Raw genomic sequence first — 18,536 nt, forward strand, 5'->3', positions numbered from 1 at the left:
ATGTCCGTGTATTTGTGGTTCTTTTTAACATTTCCTAACCTATACTGACCAATAGTTTTTGCTTCTTATCAGAGCGTTGAGGTTCGGAAGCAGTCTATGAAACTCACTGTTGAATTACAGATTAGGTGTAATTTCACACAGAAGGTGAAACTAAGATCCAAGATTGAGAAGATGGAGGCAATATTGCCTCCACACCATATCTCTGGGTAATGTGTAAAAACCACTTTATATTGATAGCTCGTTTAATGAAAAGCTCCTGCACTTTGACTTTTTGTCTCAATGTACTGCTAGAGAGAGAGAGATATCAAGCAATATTTTTTCTTCCATCTCTGAAAAAAGTAAGTCTATAAGGGTGTGAGTGGCTGCCACAGATTTTTGGTATAGGACAAAAGATATTTTTTTACAATACTGATTATTTCTTCTATCCTCAAATCACTGAGTTATTTGTACTTCCCACTGAAGGAGCAGACAAAGCATCCATTCCTCCAGAGAGGCCTGGTACGTCGTTACTGTCATTTAGTAAGCTTTCTCACTTAATGGCCCAAACTTCAGGCAAACATAAATGTCTGCATAATTTAATGAATGTTCTGTTCATCTAATAGTATATCATAGTTTCAATTAAATTATCTCAAGACTCATAGAAAAATGGTCTTAACTGAGCATTGACAAAAGCTTGTGCCGTTAAAAAAAAAAAAAAAAAAAAATTTAAAAAAAGAAGGAAACAAGAAGTTATGACAGATCACATTAAGAAATGACAGATCACTGTAATTATAACAAACCGACCTTGAAGACAAACAGTTTTAATTGTGAACTTGAGGGAAAAAATCCTCATGACCTGTGGCTAATTGTCTAGTTAACTGAAAACCCTTACTAAATAAATTTGTGGCTTTGGAGACATTTTAAACACATACTGGCGTAAATAAGATACTTTCTGTGCTGGTTGCACTGTAGTTATTTCTTGTGAGTGATTGCTTGTTGTTACTTTTTGACATCTGCTGGCAGCAATTTATTTACATAGTTAAATCTCCTGGGACACTGTTCCTTCTCCTGAATACAACCTCAACTGATTAGTTTTCAATAAATTACTTATATCAAGAAATTTGGGTTTGGTAGCACTTAGAGTGGCTGCTTGAAGGTCAGATGTGGGCTCTTGCAGAAGCCAAGAACATTTATGGTTAGTAGTATACTGCTTCTTCATGCTTTATTCAGCCAGCATAAAAAAGGAAATTATCCAGTATATCCCTCTGGGAATTCTTGTACAAACTCAGACTTCTGTCCCACCTTCCTCTGCTGTAGGATACAATTAATTTCATATTGACAAACTTCTAACAGCAATTTGCAGAGCCACAATATACTGAATATATCTGAATATCTTTGATTCTGTCGTCTTGTGTCCCAGACTCTGCCAGTGAAGATTTTGTAAGAATCTAAAGTTAATTTCATCTTACGTCCTCCTGAGGTTCTTAGCAAAATGTTATGTAAATCTGCTAAAATGGAATCCTGTCGATATTTGCATTGCAATGGGAAATCCTTCAGTGTGAAAATAATAGTTAAAAAGAGTCTTTTCTACATATTGCTTCTGGGTTTGGGGTCATTTAGGCTGATCAGAGTCAATGCAGTGTTAATAGTGAAATGCCATATTCCTCCACAGATATGACAGTTCTTTGAGACTGTAGGTCCACAAATGTAGTATCAGTTTGTCCTCTGCATTTACAAAGAGACAACTCCGTTTGAGCTGAACTATGTGCTGTGCTCAGAAGATGAATGATTGTGATATAACATCTAAAGTTTTGATTTTTATGTTTTTCTTCAGACACAGTCACTGACATCATATTTTTGTTGAAATAGTAATTTTTCTCTAGGGCTTACAACAAAAGCTGTAGTGTTACCATGCCTTATAATGCAGCCACTGACCCAGGAGATCAGTCAATAATGTGTCTACATTGTAATGAATAAGTCCAGATAACTTCCAGCTGAGAACAACTCATTACAACTCCTTCCACCTGATTAGATTTAGATTTTTGCCCTAAATGAGACAACGGGCAGCAAAATGATGTGTGAAGGTATCATGTAACATGGGCTGGTGAAGTTTGCTGGGGGGGGAGGGCAAGGAATGCCTTCAGTTTTGATTGCACTGTTTGTATTTTCTCATAATTTATGTCAGCCAGAAACTGCTGATGGAACCCTGTTGGTAGGATAAATATCCTGAATACGAGATGCCATTGAGGGATCTTCCTTTCTAGAAGAAAGGAAAAGGGGGAACATGGTGGAAAAAGGCAAGAAGCAGCAGTGGCATATCTATGCTGAAAAGGGGAGGAATCCTTGAGTTTGGTGCTGATGGAGCCACCTTGCTCCCGTAATGCTCTGTGAAAATATTCACTGGGATCCCAAACTGCAATGCCAGCACTGCAGGGCTAATACATTTTGGTTCAGTGCTGGGCTGATACAAGTTGTGATGCTTCTGGTTTTAGGGTTGTTCATCTGTAGCTCAGGGTACTTGACACGATACTCATATCTAGCCAAGTGGTGGTGTGACGTGCTAGGAAAAGAGAAGCAGAGATTGGCGAGATATGAAAAGATGCCAGAGCATGGTGTGTGGGTATAGCAGAGGGTGAGGAGAGAGAGCAGAGCATCGCTACTATGGGTCTTCAGTGGGGAGGGAGTCACTCGGTCTGGAATCAGACCTCATACCCATTACACAAATGCAGAGGGAGCCTATGGGAAGCTTATCTCCTGTCTGTGGTATATTCTTGCTATGCATTTTGAGAGCACATAAGAACCCCATGATTATTAATATGCACTATTTATACTATGGGAAGAGTATTCCCCAGTGCCCACTGGGTGAACTGTTGGCCTAATTTTTGCATTTTAATAGGGTTATGCACAAATCTGGTCATCACACACAAATTGCATGGGAATGTTTACCAGTTTAGGTAATCTGTTTGTTTTTGTAGACATAATAAGTGTGTGCAAGGATAAAGTTTGGTTTTTAGTAGTTGTTCCAAAGAGGTGTAATATAGATGTGTATTTGTATTAAGCAATTCTTGTTATATTTTGATGAGCATTGCACTGTTGCTCATGTTTCCTCAGTCTTTGAGTATCTGCATGCTAAAGAAGTCACCATTATAATTTATTTCAGGGGCACATAAAGAAATTATAGAGATACAAGAGAATCATAAACATGCAGTGGGAGGTAATAACCTACCATTGCTCACTGGATTTATTTTATTTTTTAAATCATTCTGTAGCAATTCTGCTGCAGAGCTAGAATTTAGCATTAAACTCTCTAAAAAAACCTCTAAAAAGATTTTCATGAAATTATTTTTGTTCATTTTCTTAAATGTTCCATAAGATTTTTCTGTGTAAAGAATTATTTTAGTCATGCATGTAGTTTTTCTAAGCCACAAGTCCATTATTTCCAGAGTACTTTTAGAAATAATGATAATCTTCTATCTGATTTAGCTGTTGACAGTGTCTTGTCCAGACTTTAGTCTGCCTCCAGAAGTGTCATGGGGCAGCATTGTTCCCTTTCTATTTTTTTTTTCCTTCTGTTGTTCAGGTATTCTTGTAGAAAAACAGCAGAAATAAACACGCTGTGGGCTCCCTGCCAGAACCCATGTTCCAGAGATGCTTTTGAAGGCATCTCAAAGGAAGAGAGAGAAGCTGTTTCTTCTAATTGACACTATTGTTGGCTTGAAAAGCAGGATTTCTTTTGTTTCTCAGCTGCCTTTGTCATTAGCTGTTGTAAAAGTTTCCTCTTTTGTTCTTAGATGGATTTAGTTTGTCCAGATGTGTTGGTTCCAGGTAGATTTCATCCTCTCCACATTGACAAGATAATTCATCTCCTGAAGACTCATAACACTTTGCATTTCTATTCGTTTGTGTTGGGCTGCTGCGTGACACGCTGTACCATAGTCAGGCATTCAACAGTGTGACCAACACTGTCACGTAACGGCCTGTTACCATCTCCTTAGTTACTTGCCTGCTGTTTTCAGTCAGTGTCAATGTTTATTGCTAACAGGCGCTTTGCTGGGTCGTGGTACTTTATGAATTTTTATGTACAACAACAGCACGCAGAAGCATTTCTGTTTGCTTCAACCATCACTTTTCTGTCTTTGTAGTTAATGAAGCTCAGCTTTGCCAGTTTCTAACTTCTCTATTTTGCTACTATCGTTGAGAAGGGAGGACTTTTTAACAGAGCTGAGGGATCCCTGCTGGGCTGGAAAGTTAAGTTGCCTTTGTGGAGGTCTAATGTACTTTTCTAGACCTCTCAGAGGTACAGCTTCTGACTTGTGTGGTTTCGATATGAGCTGAAGTTTGTTAAAAAGGATAGGAGAAAATACATAGGATAATATTCACGATGATGCTGTAATTCCCACTGATTTGAACAAGGCTAGGTTGTATTTACAAAAAGGATCCTAACCTTCATTGATAGAGTAATTAAGTCTGTTTGATGTGTATTTTCAGTGTGAAAATTCATCACTGAGGAGCCATTTTGTTGCTAGCTATCATTAGCTAACATACAAATACCTGTATGCAGAGTCATACAGACTAAGTTTTTGTGTGCTTATAGATAAATATGTATATTTAATTATACAGAATTACCTCTGTAGAGGTTTCATCAGAGAGAAAATTATGGATTTGGTATATCTGTTTGAAACAAATTAAAATTCTGAGAATTAAACTCAGGAAAAAATTACTTTGGAAAAGGAATATATCATCCTAATATATGCCTTTGAATATAAAAAATCTATTTCAGCTTGTTTCCTTTTTATATAGTTTACAAGAAATCCAACTGTTAACCTTTAAATGTTTTAAAATGGTATTCTTTAAAACATCTGTGATTCATTATCATAAATCACAGTTGTGCAGAAACCGCACATATGTGGTATATCATAACAGTGAGAATGGGATGCACTGAAATGATGAATCCCAGGAACGTGGAATTTCTTGCTGAGATCTATAAAGGGTAATATTTCCAATGGCAACTTCAGTTTCCCACGGTTACAGTAATGGACTTGTGATCTTGCACAAGAATCCTTTTTCTGACAGGTCCTTTGATGATAATAAGCCCAAAGTCAGTGATTAAAGCCTTGGGATACATGCAAGTATTAGTAATAATGAATATTGTTTGGTGGACAGAAATATTCTGAACAATTCACATGTGAATGAGCTTTCTTACAGAAAGGAGTAAAAGTCTAATATAGGAAGCTGAGAAATGAACAGAGGGTGGTGAGTGACATGCATGTTGTTTTTCATTGGGAGATGCTTGGCAGTATTTTCATTTTGCTTGTATGGAATTTTGGAGCCTGTCTCATACCATGTGGCATATTAAGCACAATAAAGATGTTCATTTGGCAGCTGGAGCATGACTAGGAACATCAAAAGAGTCATATATGCATCAATAAATTAAGAACTCTGCCTTCATCTAAATAAATATTAGATCATTGTTGTAATTGTCCATTGAGGTTTTGAAAATGAGACGCAATCTCTAGTCATGTCTGGTGTAGCATTACCAAAATTTTAGTTTAGGGCTGTAGCTGAACCATTACTATTATTAATTTTTTTGCATTTCTGTAACACCTGGAGCACCAAACATGAATCGTTTTGTTGCAGGTGCTGTACAGAGGCAGAGCAAACAAGTGGTCTTTGCTCTGGAGAGCTTCCAATCTAGTTAAACTCCTTAAGCTCTAACACGAAGTGAGTGTGCAGGAGGACATGGGAGGTTTTAGTGTGTGTGGCTATTCTCATCAGGCTGCCAGTTCATCCGGTCTGTTAGAGTGCAGCTGGGTAGTATGAATAATGTCAGTTATCCATTTCATAGCTTTCCTCACACCTCATCTCTGTGACAAATGTGTGAACATCAAAACCAGCATCGTACATCATAAGGCTCATACACCAAGCAGCAAAATGTTCCATACTGGGAGACCACCTCTTCAGTTTAGGCAGACTGCCAGTTTGGTCTCTTCTCTCCGTGAACCTTGGCAGACTCCTCAGAGCATGCACTCTCCATCCAACTGACATAGATTTTTGGTAACTACTTTTTTTTTTTTTTTTTGGTATCTGGGGATTGTTTAAATACTAATCTGAAAATATTTTACTGGAAGAACTCTTTGTAATGGGATGTTTTATTTCTGAAGAGAGACATCCATATTTTCTTCTTGAAACCCGGCACTTTTGATCATTTAGATAGCTTCTCAGTGGAACAGTTTTCTGTTTTCTTGCATGTGCTTGTTTATCTTGTGCTCAGAAGTCCTCAGTCCCATGCTCAAGTTTCCTTCTATCTCAGGAGAGAATTCAGTGTCCAGGACTCATCTAGACGAATAAGCTGTGTAGTAAGACACAGCAGTTAGTTCACTGCATTTTTGTAGTTTTTATTTTCTTGAATGAACCCTGCATATATAGGCCTATTGTGGACCTGAAAAGATAGGGAGATTAATTGAATCTAGAGCTTGTATGTGTGTAAAAGACTTTAAGGTGCCACCTAGTCCACCCTCCTGGTTTGAAGCAGGATCAAGCACTGAGACTGGTCTTGAGTGATTCTGGATTAAGCTGGTATTTGATTAACCTCGTGTTAAAACCCTGCATGTCCTCAGCACCCTCTTTTAAGGGTTAGCTGGAAAACTTTCTTCAATATCTCTCTGAACCTTCACACAACAGATATCCACAAAACCCTTTCTAGTGGTTATACAGGTTAGTACTCAGAGGACATGAGGACTAATTAATTAATCACTCTTTATAGTTTTTACATAGAGATTTGTACACAGGCTTCTTCACCAGAGAACTAAAAATCCTATTTGCCCTGTATTTAATGGGCTATGCTTTTTTAGAGCATCAGCAATGTGTAGGTTTGTTTAAGAGATAGATGATGTAGTGCCACAGGTGAGAAATCAGATCCTCAGACAACCCCTGAGTGCTTGGCAGGGCAGGAAAGTGTGGTCAGTGCCAGGGCCAGCCCAGACTATGTAGCTGCTACTGGAGCCAGGTACTGGCAGCTCAAGTCCTGTAAATTCTGGGATATTTGCACTGGCTTTTCCCCAGAAGCCGCAGGGGTTTAAGGAAGCAAATGTTCCCAGTGAGGGGCATCGTGAGAATGGCTGGGATTGCAATGCAGTCTTGCGTGGTGTCTCCTGGTCAGCCTGGTCCAGCAGAAACCATCATTCTGATAAAGTTCATATTTGCCCCTAACTTCAGACTAGGGATTTTATCGAAGGCTGTAGTTCCCTTCATCTCTCTTAATAATTGGCTTCAGTTTCATGTCTGTTGGCCCTTGCTCTGAATATTCTTCAGTGTTCTCTATCCTTATGATCACTTCATCTCCTTCCACCCACTTCTAATTTCTCTCCTACATATCAGTACTTCTCAGAACCTTTTCATTTTCTTTTTCTCTCCTTGCTATTAACCTCATCAAATACTTTTGCTTCTGTGCTAGAATTCGGAATTGAAAGCATCAGTGCTTTTGGATGAGATATGGTAAGAAAACAGTGTCTCTCTTTCAAACAACTCTGCTTCTGCCCTTGGAAAAAGTTGCAGGGTTTGGTAAAGAAGGTCAACAGATGAGCAAAATACAACAGGTCTCAAAGTGTCAAATTCGTAACTCCAAGGGAATATAGAATATAAATCCAAGTACTCCTGATTCCATGTGTCGAATCTGCATGTTGGTCTTCAAATTTCTGCAATGCAGATGGAAGCAATGCAGGAATCTCAAGGTTTGTGAATGCTGAGCAGCAAGGTGGGAGAAGTGTACTTCCAGTTAGCTGCTTCCCTCTTTTTGAGGCACAGCACAGCGTGGCCTTTGCTTGAGTGTGACCTGTTGTGTTTGGCTGGTGATGCTATAACTTTGACATTTGTTTTTAAGTGATTACTTCATCACAGTTTTGTTAGGCTTTTATTTTTTTTTTTTTAACTTCTGACAGTTTCTCAGAGAGTGATGTCAAATTTTTCCAGTTGCAAGCTATTAATAGACAGTAGATCATCAGCATTTTTTATATGAGAAGCACATATTTATTCAGCATAACAAGGTACCTTTCTAAGACTCTGTTTCATTGGTTTGGTTTTATTTTATTTTATTTTTTTCCTTAAAGTGAGGAAAAGAATAAGTTAAAAGAGAATCTACTCATAATTCATCAAGACTGCAATCTGTACGGTGATTAGTATAGAGAATTTCAGCTTCCCACATTTGTGGTGACAGGAAAATTTTGTCTTTTTTGCGGGTTGGTAGCTTTAGGAGATTGCAGTGTATCTGTTAAAACTCCTGTTATATCACCAACATAAATTGCAACGGGTGGTTTTACACCAGGGAGGCTTTGCTAACAGAGACCCTTCCATGAAAATCCTATCACGAGCAAAAGACTCTTTCTGCAAGCAGGTCCTGGCCTCGGAGAGCAGCGTGGACACCAGCACAGTCAGTCTGAGCACTGTGAAATATTTTAAACTGCTACTGCTCCCAAATTCTGTGTTTTTTTTTTTTCCCCCTCTACTTCTACTGCAGCATAAGACTTTGCAAGCAGGGGTCTTCGACATGACAGACTGAGATAGGTTTGTCTGGAGGGATTGGAATATCTGAGGGGAAAGAGCTTTTTGTTTCTTTTTTATTTATAATCCGTCTTGCTTTCAGCAAAATTCAATGAAATGGCAAATGGGCTGATGAAATTCTGGCTTGTTATCCCACTGTGAATCCAAGGATAGTTCTCTTGCCCTCAAGTAACATAGAGGAAATGGGAGTAGCTTTTAGTTAGAAATATGTAAGCAAGCCTAAAACTTGTGCAGAAGCAGATCTTTCAGGTGCTGGGATAATTTTTATGCAATACACTGTGGTGACTGTAGAGTTTGGACTCTTCTCAGTACGACAATAGTCAGGCGCAAATTCACAGGGTCACAACTTTGTTCTTTTAAAATCCCACCTCAGGCTCCTAAGGCCGCTGCGGGTGTGCGGGGTCTCTGGGCAGAGGCGGGGCTGAGCGGGCGGGCACAGCTGAGCCCCTCAGTGCTGCTGGGGCAGCCTCAGGGACGGGGGCAAAACACCACCTGGGAGTGAGGGGAAACGTGTGAGGGAGCAGTGTGACCCCGGGTGGGAGGAAGAGGAGGAGGAAGAGGCTCCAGGCAGGAGCAGGGATTCCCCGCAGGCCCACCCCGGAGCAGGTGGGTATGTCCCGAAGGAAGCTGCAGCCCGCGGAGGGGACTCACGCTGGAGCAGGGGAAAGGGCGAGGGGGAAGGAGCGGCAGAGAGGAGCCGTTGGGTGCTGACCGTAACCCCCTGTTCCCCGTCCCCCCGTGCCGCTCGGGGAGGGGAGGCCGAGGGGTTGGGAATGAAGGAGTGAGGCTGAGTCTGGGGAAAAATTGGTGCGGTTTTAATTTTGCCTTTTTTTCACCATCCAAATCTAGTTTAATTGGCAATTAGTTAAATTCATTTTCTCCAAGTCAGTTCTGTTTGGCCTATAACGGTAATTGGTAAGTGATCTCCCTGTCTTTATCCTGACCCATGAGCTTTTTCATCTTGCGTTCTCCCCCCGTCCTGCTGAGGCAGGGGTGTGAGAGCAGCTGGGTGGGTGTCTGGATGCAGCCCAAGGTCAACCCACCACTGCTGATTTGGCAAGTAGTATCCCGTGTCTCATATTCTGCCTTATTCTGAAGTTCAGGCATTTGAAATTTTTTGCTTTTGTCTAGTTTTAAAATTAACCTTTCTCATCGATATCCATCATAAAATGAAGTTGTATTCAAATTCAGAAACCAGCAACAGTTCTTCTCTGTGGTTCTACTTTGGGATTCAGTTCCAGCAAATGCCCAAAGAGGAAGGACCTCCATGAGGTCCTCTGGCAGCCTTGTCTTTAAGTTGATGTGTCTGGAAATAGATGCAAAATTTGGTGAAGAGGGTTTCTGTGTAACTTGCTAGGAGTGTTGTGTGGCCATCCACTATGATATTCTGTCTGTGCTTTAAGACCAGTTATAAAGGTCTCACGATCAGGAGAAGCTTAGTATTGGCCAGGCTGTGAAAGAATGTGGGATTATTTTTTTTTGCTTTAAAAACAATGACCCAATACAAGAAGTCTATACGGTGAATTTAAACAATTATGCAAAGTTCTTTATTTTCAGTAATTCCATTTTCTTTGATCTTCTGTAGTCTGTATTCCTGTCTGTATTCATTTCTGAAAGTGTAATGCAGTTTTTAAAGATCCAATAGAAATGAAATGTAAAATCAAAATAGGGAGAGCATAGAGATAAGTGAAAGGTCTACAGCAGCAGTAACTCAAGGAGCAGATAGGGAATACAGAACATTGTCTACAAAAAAAACCCTTTCACATGCAAATACATTGTTCAGAGATGTCAAAACCTGAAAAGTTTGCTTAGCAATTACAAGTTTGTGGTGAAGACCTCTTAATCACATAGCTGGTAGTTACATCACTAACATTTTTTCTAATATTTTGTGCAAAGTGAAGCTACTAGAATCAGAGAAGGAACTTGGAGCAAAGTCTCAAATCTTTGTACTTTAGAGACCTTTTTCTCTTTATGCCAGCCTTTCTAAATGTTTAAAATCTTCCATGTAAAGTGAAACAGGATTATTGACAGCTGCTGTTTACTTCAAAGTTCTCATAATTCTTAGCTGTACTGATGTTGCAGCTCATGCACTATATTACAATTCTGGTAATTAGTAAGAAATGTTATAGTTTTGGTTTTGTGTTACATAACACTTTTGCAGTAGACTATGAGGTTGAATATTCTGTAAACAACCAATTCCAAGCATAAAGATTTGCTGGATATCTGAAACCACCTTGCCAGCAGAAGAGCCTTTAGAGATCCCGGGTTACTGTGAAGAGGATAACAAGGTCTCTCCTGCCTACTGCCCAGTTTGTAGAACTAGGTGTGCATTTCGTGTATTTGATTTGAGGGGTCACAAAATGTTCATGTCCAAAGTGGTTTATCTCCCGCCTCCTGAATTAGCATGGTCAAAATATCTTCATCCTTCTGAAAGTGCATATTCATAAGATTTGTCTATGAATTATAGTCACAGAAATATAAAGCTTCTTTGAAAGTTTTTCCCCTTAGATTGAGAGATATTTCTTCCCGAGATCTGTAGGCAAGCCGATAACATAAAGATGTTTGAAGTCTGTGTTCCAGAGTGGATACTCATAATTGTGTTTTTTCTTTTTTCTTTCCCCCTCCCAGTGGAATTTGATGACTGCAAGGGGAATAACAAATTGAACTTCGAAGTTTCTAACCCAGACTTTAAGGTGGAACGCGATGGGTCTTTAGTTGCACTAAAGAATATATCAGAAGCCGGCAGAGCCTTGTTTGTCCATGCACGGTCTGAGCATGCTGAGGATATGGCAGAAATTTTGATTGTTGGAGCGAATGAAAAACATGGTGCATTAAAGGTAAGATGAATACAAAAGACTAGAAGAAAGTGCCAGGGAGATGTTGCTAGATGTTTACAAGTGCCATCTAGGACTGTAAACAGTTTTAATCTGTTAGCAGAGATCAAAATCAGTCTTCAATCCAGATATTGCTGTAACATTTTAGTACTTAGTTTAAATTAAAATACCAATTTTCCAGGTTTTGAATGATGTATTACATCTTCAGGTGTAAATGCTAAACATTCATGAAGAACTGAGTCCAATGAAAGAGCCTGAGTATCAAAATTGGCTGGTTCTTGTAGTGTACATTATGCCAGATAACTACAGTTCGGCCATAACTGAACATGAAAAATCATAGCCTAAACTGTGGAAGTTAGAATTTACAGAACCTTCATGTTCGCTCCAAGTCTAAGTATGTGGGAATGAATTCTATGCTGTGGAATTTAAATTTTCATATAGGTCTGCTTATGTGATATTGCTCCGTGTTAAACTATATCAACATCTGCACACAAATAGCAACACATTCTGCGCGCTAGTGGTTTTTGTTTCACTCTGTCCACTGAATGATGTGTCTTTCTTTTCTGCTTCTGAATGTCAGTGTAATACTAACCCCGTACTATGGGGAAAAAGTGCTTCACAAATTGATTGAATTATTTACTTCACACCCATGAAAATAACAAAGGAAATGTGAGGGAGCCTTCAGTTCTGTGTCATGGTACTTAGGAGAGACAGGCACGACAGTGCCTTACTGATCTTACAGTTAAGCCTGGTACCTTTACAGACCTGTAATTTCAAGGAAGTATAAAGAAGCCATGATAAAAATGACTGACCTATTGTTTTATTTTGGTATTTAGACTTTCAGCCACCAGCGTTCTCATTATATTTCCAACAATGCCTAAGTTTAACTTAAATCTTCTATTTAAAAAGAAAAATATTAGCTTTAGGGGAAAGGTTAAACAAACTGCTGAAAGTCCGTGGCTGAGGAAAGGTTTTGATTTGCACTTTAAGTAGCGTGTGATGTGAATATAGATTGCTAGCAGGAGTGATGGTACCAGAATGTGTAACTGCAGAGAGCTGATCAGAACATTTAAATGGAATTTAATTTAAATATGCCGTTTCTTCACAAAGTTAAAATTTAACAAGGTCATGTTTGAGAGAGTCTTTTACATGGTGGAGCTGTGGATTTAGGACCATGCACTGCCAAATTCAGAGTAGGAAAGCTATACCTGCAGGAGCTGGGCACTTGGGTGTCCTGTGTCTTAAACTAGCAGGGAATGCTCCTTCTGGTGCATTCACAAGAATGTTCAAATGATTTTGTTTTCACTCCAGGTTTTGAAATCTTAGGAGTAGTTTCAGAATGGGGATTCTCATTCTCCAGTTAGAAACTACCGAAACCACAGAGGAGTTTGAGATATCTCTGACAGGATGTCTGGAGTTAAACTTCAGGTGACGGATTTATGTGTGAAGATCTGACTCTGAGAATCGTAATCTGATTTTCTTAGAGAAGCAGCTCTTCAATGTCTTGGAGGGAAGGTATTTTACTGAAGTTACAGTCTAGGGGAAGTCTTGTCTCCTGAGTGGGAATTAACAGATGTGTATTTGCACAAACTGTGATACGGCTTTGTCAGTGACCTTTTCTCTTCGTGTCCTGTTTGGGTTCTGGGTAGTCTCTCCTCAAAATGTTCCAGCAATATTAATTAATGCCTGGTGTTGAAATCTATCACCAGACTAGATTCAACAGCCAAGTCTAATTTGGCCCCACTCCTGGATTCTGTTCCAACCACTTTGTGTTGTTCAGAGAGAGAAAACCAGTCTAAGTCTGGCATATTCTGCCACTTGCCAGTCTTCCCTCATAGGTGACTTCTCAAAGCAGTATCACAACCTCATCTCTACCTGCATTCTTCACTTCCTTACGGATTTTGATATTCAGTTCGTAACTAGATTACCCTTCTAGTGTGGTGATCTTTGGTGTCTGCAGTGCCATTGAAGAGTTACACAGTGCTTTGATGTGTCCTGGGAAATCCACCTAGTGAGGATCATCCTTGTCTTCAAGGGAATATAAAGATCTTTGGGACTGGCTGTCCTACTCTGACCTCAGCCAGCACTCTGTAGCTGTTAAATCAATATTTTTTACCAACCATCTCAGCTATTGTTTGCCTATTTTAACCACAACAGACAGTCTTGTCTTTCTGTTTGTCATCCTTGAGAAGGATATAAAGATTACAGCATCCTATCTAAAGTGATTTTATGATAAATTTGAACTTAATCCTGTACTTTTGCAGTCTAAATGTGTCAGCATGGAAACAGCAGAACTGCTCCATCTGTTTATGCAAGGAGTCTTGGCTAAGAAACGCTCAGATGGAGCCTTAGTAATTCAGCAGGATTCTGTAGGGTTAAGATGAGCACATGCTAGAGCACTGCTTAGCATTCAGTACTTAGAGTACAGTACCTTGTTTAATTAGGGGATAAGTAGTTCTTAAGTATTTCCCTATTGCCAGCAACTGCCGTTTCTTTTCTGAAAGCATGTAACCTACATCTGTGAAATCCCATTGTTAATGTTTCTCATTGCAGATTCCCAACATGTTAGGAAATGACTAACAATGATCTCTAATGTGCTGACTGGCAGTCTGAGCCTAGGAAGAGGTAGCATAATTCCTGGAACTTTCTGATTGCTACTGCCCATACTTTAGATGAACACTGAAAATATTTAGAGGTGCAACCTGGAGAGTGCAGAGAAGCTTTTGGTATTCTAGTGGTGGAGGGGTGCGGTTCTTTCCCGCTGAAGATGTGGGAAGATTCCAGCTAGCCTCACTGATCAGCCCTACGTGATTAACTTAAACTAACTTCATGGCCGCAGCATGATCAGTGGCTGTTAGAATCCCACTTACTATTTAACTCTGCTTTTGGAGTCTGAAGGGCATGTGTTCTTACTCATCTGCCAGAAGCATATTAGATCTGCAGAGCCTGCAGCTTTCTATCAAAGGGTGGCCATAACTACAATGTGAGAAGATAGATGGTTCCTCAACATCATCAGCCAACTTGGCTGCTGCTCTCTGATCACAGAACCTTTTTTGCAGAGTCTAGTGACAGAGGAACAGATACAGCACTGCTGCTTTTCCAGATGTCTGGATGTTTCTGCAAAATAGTCTAACCCCCCTGAATATCTATACCTACAGATATGCATATATGCTATTGAGAGCAAAAATCTGTACATCAGATTAGAATAGACTTATTTTTACAACCTGCTGCTACTGCCCCTGTCCTCCTATGGTTTTGGCTGGATATACTGGTTACTGTCTGTCTTTTAAGAGGGGAGTATTCCCAAAAAAGCTACTGTTGGTTTTGAGGCATGTGGCATACGGGTGCACAGAAGTGTTGCCATGGGCCTATGGAAGGTGTAACATTACAGTGTGTCTTCTTTTTAATAGTTTTCTGTGGGTACACACTTGTACCCTCAGGCAGCCGGAGTGCTCAGTGAAAGAAATGAAGTTCACTTGCATTCACCGTGGGGTTGTGCTGGTGAGACATGCACACCTGCACTCGGGCTCTGCTTTGCCCCATGTTTGCTTAATACTCCTTTACACAGTCAGGACTTGAGTGCTTGGTGACATTAAAAAAAGGCATGGAAATGTTTCTATTCACGCAAGTTTCCCAAAATGAACTTCTGAATTCTGAATAATTCATAGAATTGCGAAGGCTCAGATCCCTAATGGAAAAATAAATCACTTGCAAACCCTAGTTGGGAACAAACTGACTGAGCCAATGAGTGACAACAATTTTTTTATTTTTTTATTTTTTTTAACTTATGTTTTATCCAGTGCTTGGTCTCTGCTTTGTTTTCTGGAAACAGTAATATAACTGAAAGCTGGAAATTTCATTACATCAGAGCATTTGGCTAGACATTAGTGGATTTATTTACTTACTTAATGAGTCTTGTTTTGTGGAAGACAGAAAGTATAGCCAATCTCTTGCAGAGTCTCGTAACAGATTGTGAGTTGCTAACGGTAGCAAGCTGGGAGTTGAACTGAGTCCTCCAAGGCTAAATAAAATGGTTGGCTGCTACTCCTTCTCCCCCTCTGTAATCTATTGCTGGTTTTAATGAGTATACCCTTAGTACACTGGGAGCAAAAAGAAAACCTTGGGAAACAACCTTTCTCTGCCTTTTTTTGTGCGTTGGCGAAATGCATCCTTCCCTCCCCCCCAACAAAGCGAGTTATTTAGAACTTTTATTGCATCACAGACACAGGGTGAGGGGTGGGGGGGGGGAGTTGAGATATCAAGAGTCTGGCACCAAAGCAGATAAGAGGGCAGGCAGATATTCAGAAATTCCAGGCTGGTAGTAACTTCACTGGATGGTGCTCAGCAGTCTTCCATACAGAAGGATGAAATGATTAAATAGAAACTGTCAAACCCTCAGGACACTTTTCAGGCACTAGATGGAAAAGGAATAGGAGAAAGAAGAGATAAGAGGGAGGAGCACACCCTGAGACAGCACGTTGTAGACAAAAAGTTTAAAATCATCTCCAGAGTAGCTCAGATTGAAGGAAATGAAGTTCCTGTAGTTCTGCTCCTCTGTCCAGGCCACTTTGTAGCAGAGAGGGCCTAGGCAGATATGATGCTTCCGCTTTTCCCTTTGTCAAACCATCGCTTCTCCCAACATCAGTATGCTGCTATGTTTATTATAGCGGGGACGGAAGAGGCAGCCTGGCTGAAAACTTCCCCAGCCGCCTTGCAGACCTGAATTCTGTTTCCTCCTAAGTCACTGCCTGGATGTCTATCTCTGTGCAACTTGCTTTATGAGTGTGCCTCTGTTTCCTAAAGTATCAAACAGAAATAATGAAACTAAGCTCCTTGGGTTTAAACATTAGCATTTCTTGTTTGTTTCTTACTCTATGCTTTATCACTCCAGGATAGAGATTGCAAATTTTATTGATATGAAATGAAAAGTGCCTAGAGCCTTAAATTCTACGTGTATGGCTTTCTGCCTTAGAAGAGATGATAATGGATCAATAATCTTATTATGAATCGGGATTCTCTCACGGAAAAAATATTCGTGTAAGGAAGTGAATACTTGGGTTTAGTTATCTGGCAGTTCAATAATTTATTTGGAAAATAAGATCAAGAATCAGCCTCTCTGATATAGCAAGCAATTGTTCCCATTAATGTATATTAGCATTTTTTCAGTTTATAGAATAGAGTTTCAAATAGGCTGAAAATGACTGTGCAAAAGTATGAAGATGGACTCTCATATGAGATATTGACAAACAGGCTAGAAGAGTTTCATATTATTAGATTTTGCTTATAGCAGTTGCTGCAAAAAGTAATGCACCGCATAAATAAAATACCATGTTTTGCATTTAATTTTAAGGCACAAAATAGAGTAAGTCACAGGGGTACATCAATATCTACGATACACTTATGAGTTATTATACTGATCAAAACAGTATATGGAATACCATTTTCAGAAAAACTGTGAAGATATTTTGCCTTTGAATATGAAGGTGGCCTTCAGGCATATAAAGACGGGGTTTTTTTTAAAGAACAAACAAAAGAAAATTCATCTTCTCAATTTTGTATTCAGTTTTGGCAGAAAGCTTAACATAGTAACATTCTCCTACTAGCCGTTAAATGATTAATCTGTTATTACTTCTTTTACTTTTGTTCATTATCACACTGCAGACACCTATTGACTTAGAATTCATGCATGAAAAGCTGAGGTGTAAGTGATTTTAGAATTTAATACCTGTGTGTTAATGGTATTTTGGTAAATGACTTTTCCCTGCTTTAATCACCAGTGAAAGGATGCAATTTTTTTTTTTTTTAAGTCTGCAGTGCTACATTGCAGGTTTCACAGAATACGTCTTAATTAATGTCAATGAAAGCAAGAGCTTGTTCTCATCAATGGGTCATTCTGTAGTATCATTTAGTTGCCTTTTTGGCTATATTTTTATAAAAATCCTCTGTGCAGACCACTTGCTGTTGGGGCAACAACAAAGAGTGCCTTTTATATAAGAAATCTCCTTAACGACCGAAATAAGCTATTTTCCATAGAAATTCCAGGCACCTACTTTCCCTTTTTATCCCTCAGTCTGATGCAGGACCTGCTGGAATAATCACATTCCAGCAAACTTTAGATGAAACCCTCGAAGCAGGAATTTTGTCTGACAGTGCCGTACGGACGTGAGTCCCGTACCCCTTTGCTGGACTCTTTCTGAGTGACCTGGCAAGTCCCATGGCAGTGCACAGCAGTTGTGATTTTTCATATATAGCCACGTTCCCCCTTTTACTCAGCTCTGTAGCAGAGCTTCACCTCTACTGATAGGCTTGTGCTTTCCCTCAGCCCTGGACTGAATTTATACTTCCAACTTAACTCTGCAGATTCCCACTACCAAAGAAATGCAGGTTTCATATACACTGGCTTTGGAGTTTGCTCTGACAAAGATCCATTTATCTGAGAATTATTATGGTGCCAAGAGATGTGGCAGTTGCCATAGCAACAATTACATATTGTGTTGAATACCGGAGTAAATACTATAAAGAACATGAGCCACTGGTGGTTTTCATTAATTTAATGTTCGTTTTTGGGCAAAGTGTGTCTTGTAAGTTTATTCACTGTATGTATAAATGCTTGGATCAAACGTGTGGGCTAGCTTTCCTTCCATATTTCCCTCAGTGTGCAACTTCAGCATGTAAATGAGAAGTGCTTCGTTATTTAAGGAGAGAAAAATGGTCTTATAGACTGGAAACATGAATAATTGACTGTGAAACAAGAAGGTGTTAGCTTCTGTGAATGTTCAGTGCTTTTCTCTATGAGTAATCTACATTCAGATTTTATGTGAACTAGGGATGTATTTATCCAGGAAAAGGGACTTTGTGCTTTTCAGTAGCAAGCAGAGCTAAGACAAGTATAGAATATGTTTAACAGTGATTCAGAGGTGAAATGAGATGATTTTTGAAACAAATGCAAACCTTGTTAATTATTCCAAATTATTAACAGAAAAATGAAAAACAGCAGACAAAAATACCCTAAATGAATGCGTTTTATTAAAAGCTTCTAAAATCATAATTTCTTTCAGCCCTGATCTGCATCTAGACTTCTCAGTTAGTTCTCCCTGCAGTAACAGGTATCGTTCACAGGACATTTTCACTGTTTCTTGGTGTGCTTCTGGTGTAAACTTAAGGTTT

The 18,536-nt window shown here is 39.5% G+C and overlaps 1 protein-coding gene across 2 annotated transcripts in view; it reads left to right on the forward strand.

Annotated features, from left to right (window-relative positions):
- CDH13 (cadherin 13) overlaps positions 1–18,536 on the forward strand; it is a 515,595-nt gene that overhangs the window by 163,471 nt on the left and 333,588 nt on the right. For both annotated transcript variants that reach the window (XM_074912996.1, XM_074912995.1), the window contains exon 3: positions 11,164–11,372. In XM_074912996.1, coding sequence (XP_074769097.1) covers positions 11,164–11,372 — 209 coding nt within the window. The remainder of the gene's footprint in view (positions 1–11,163; positions 11,373–18,536) is intronic.

This window comes from Athene noctua, chromosome 9 (assembly GCF_965140245.1).
Source record: "Athene noctua chromosome 9, bAthNoc1.hap1.1, whole genome shotgun sequence".
NCBI classification, from domain to species: Eukaryota; Metazoa; Chordata; class Aves; order Strigiformes; family Strigidae; genus Athene; species Athene noctua.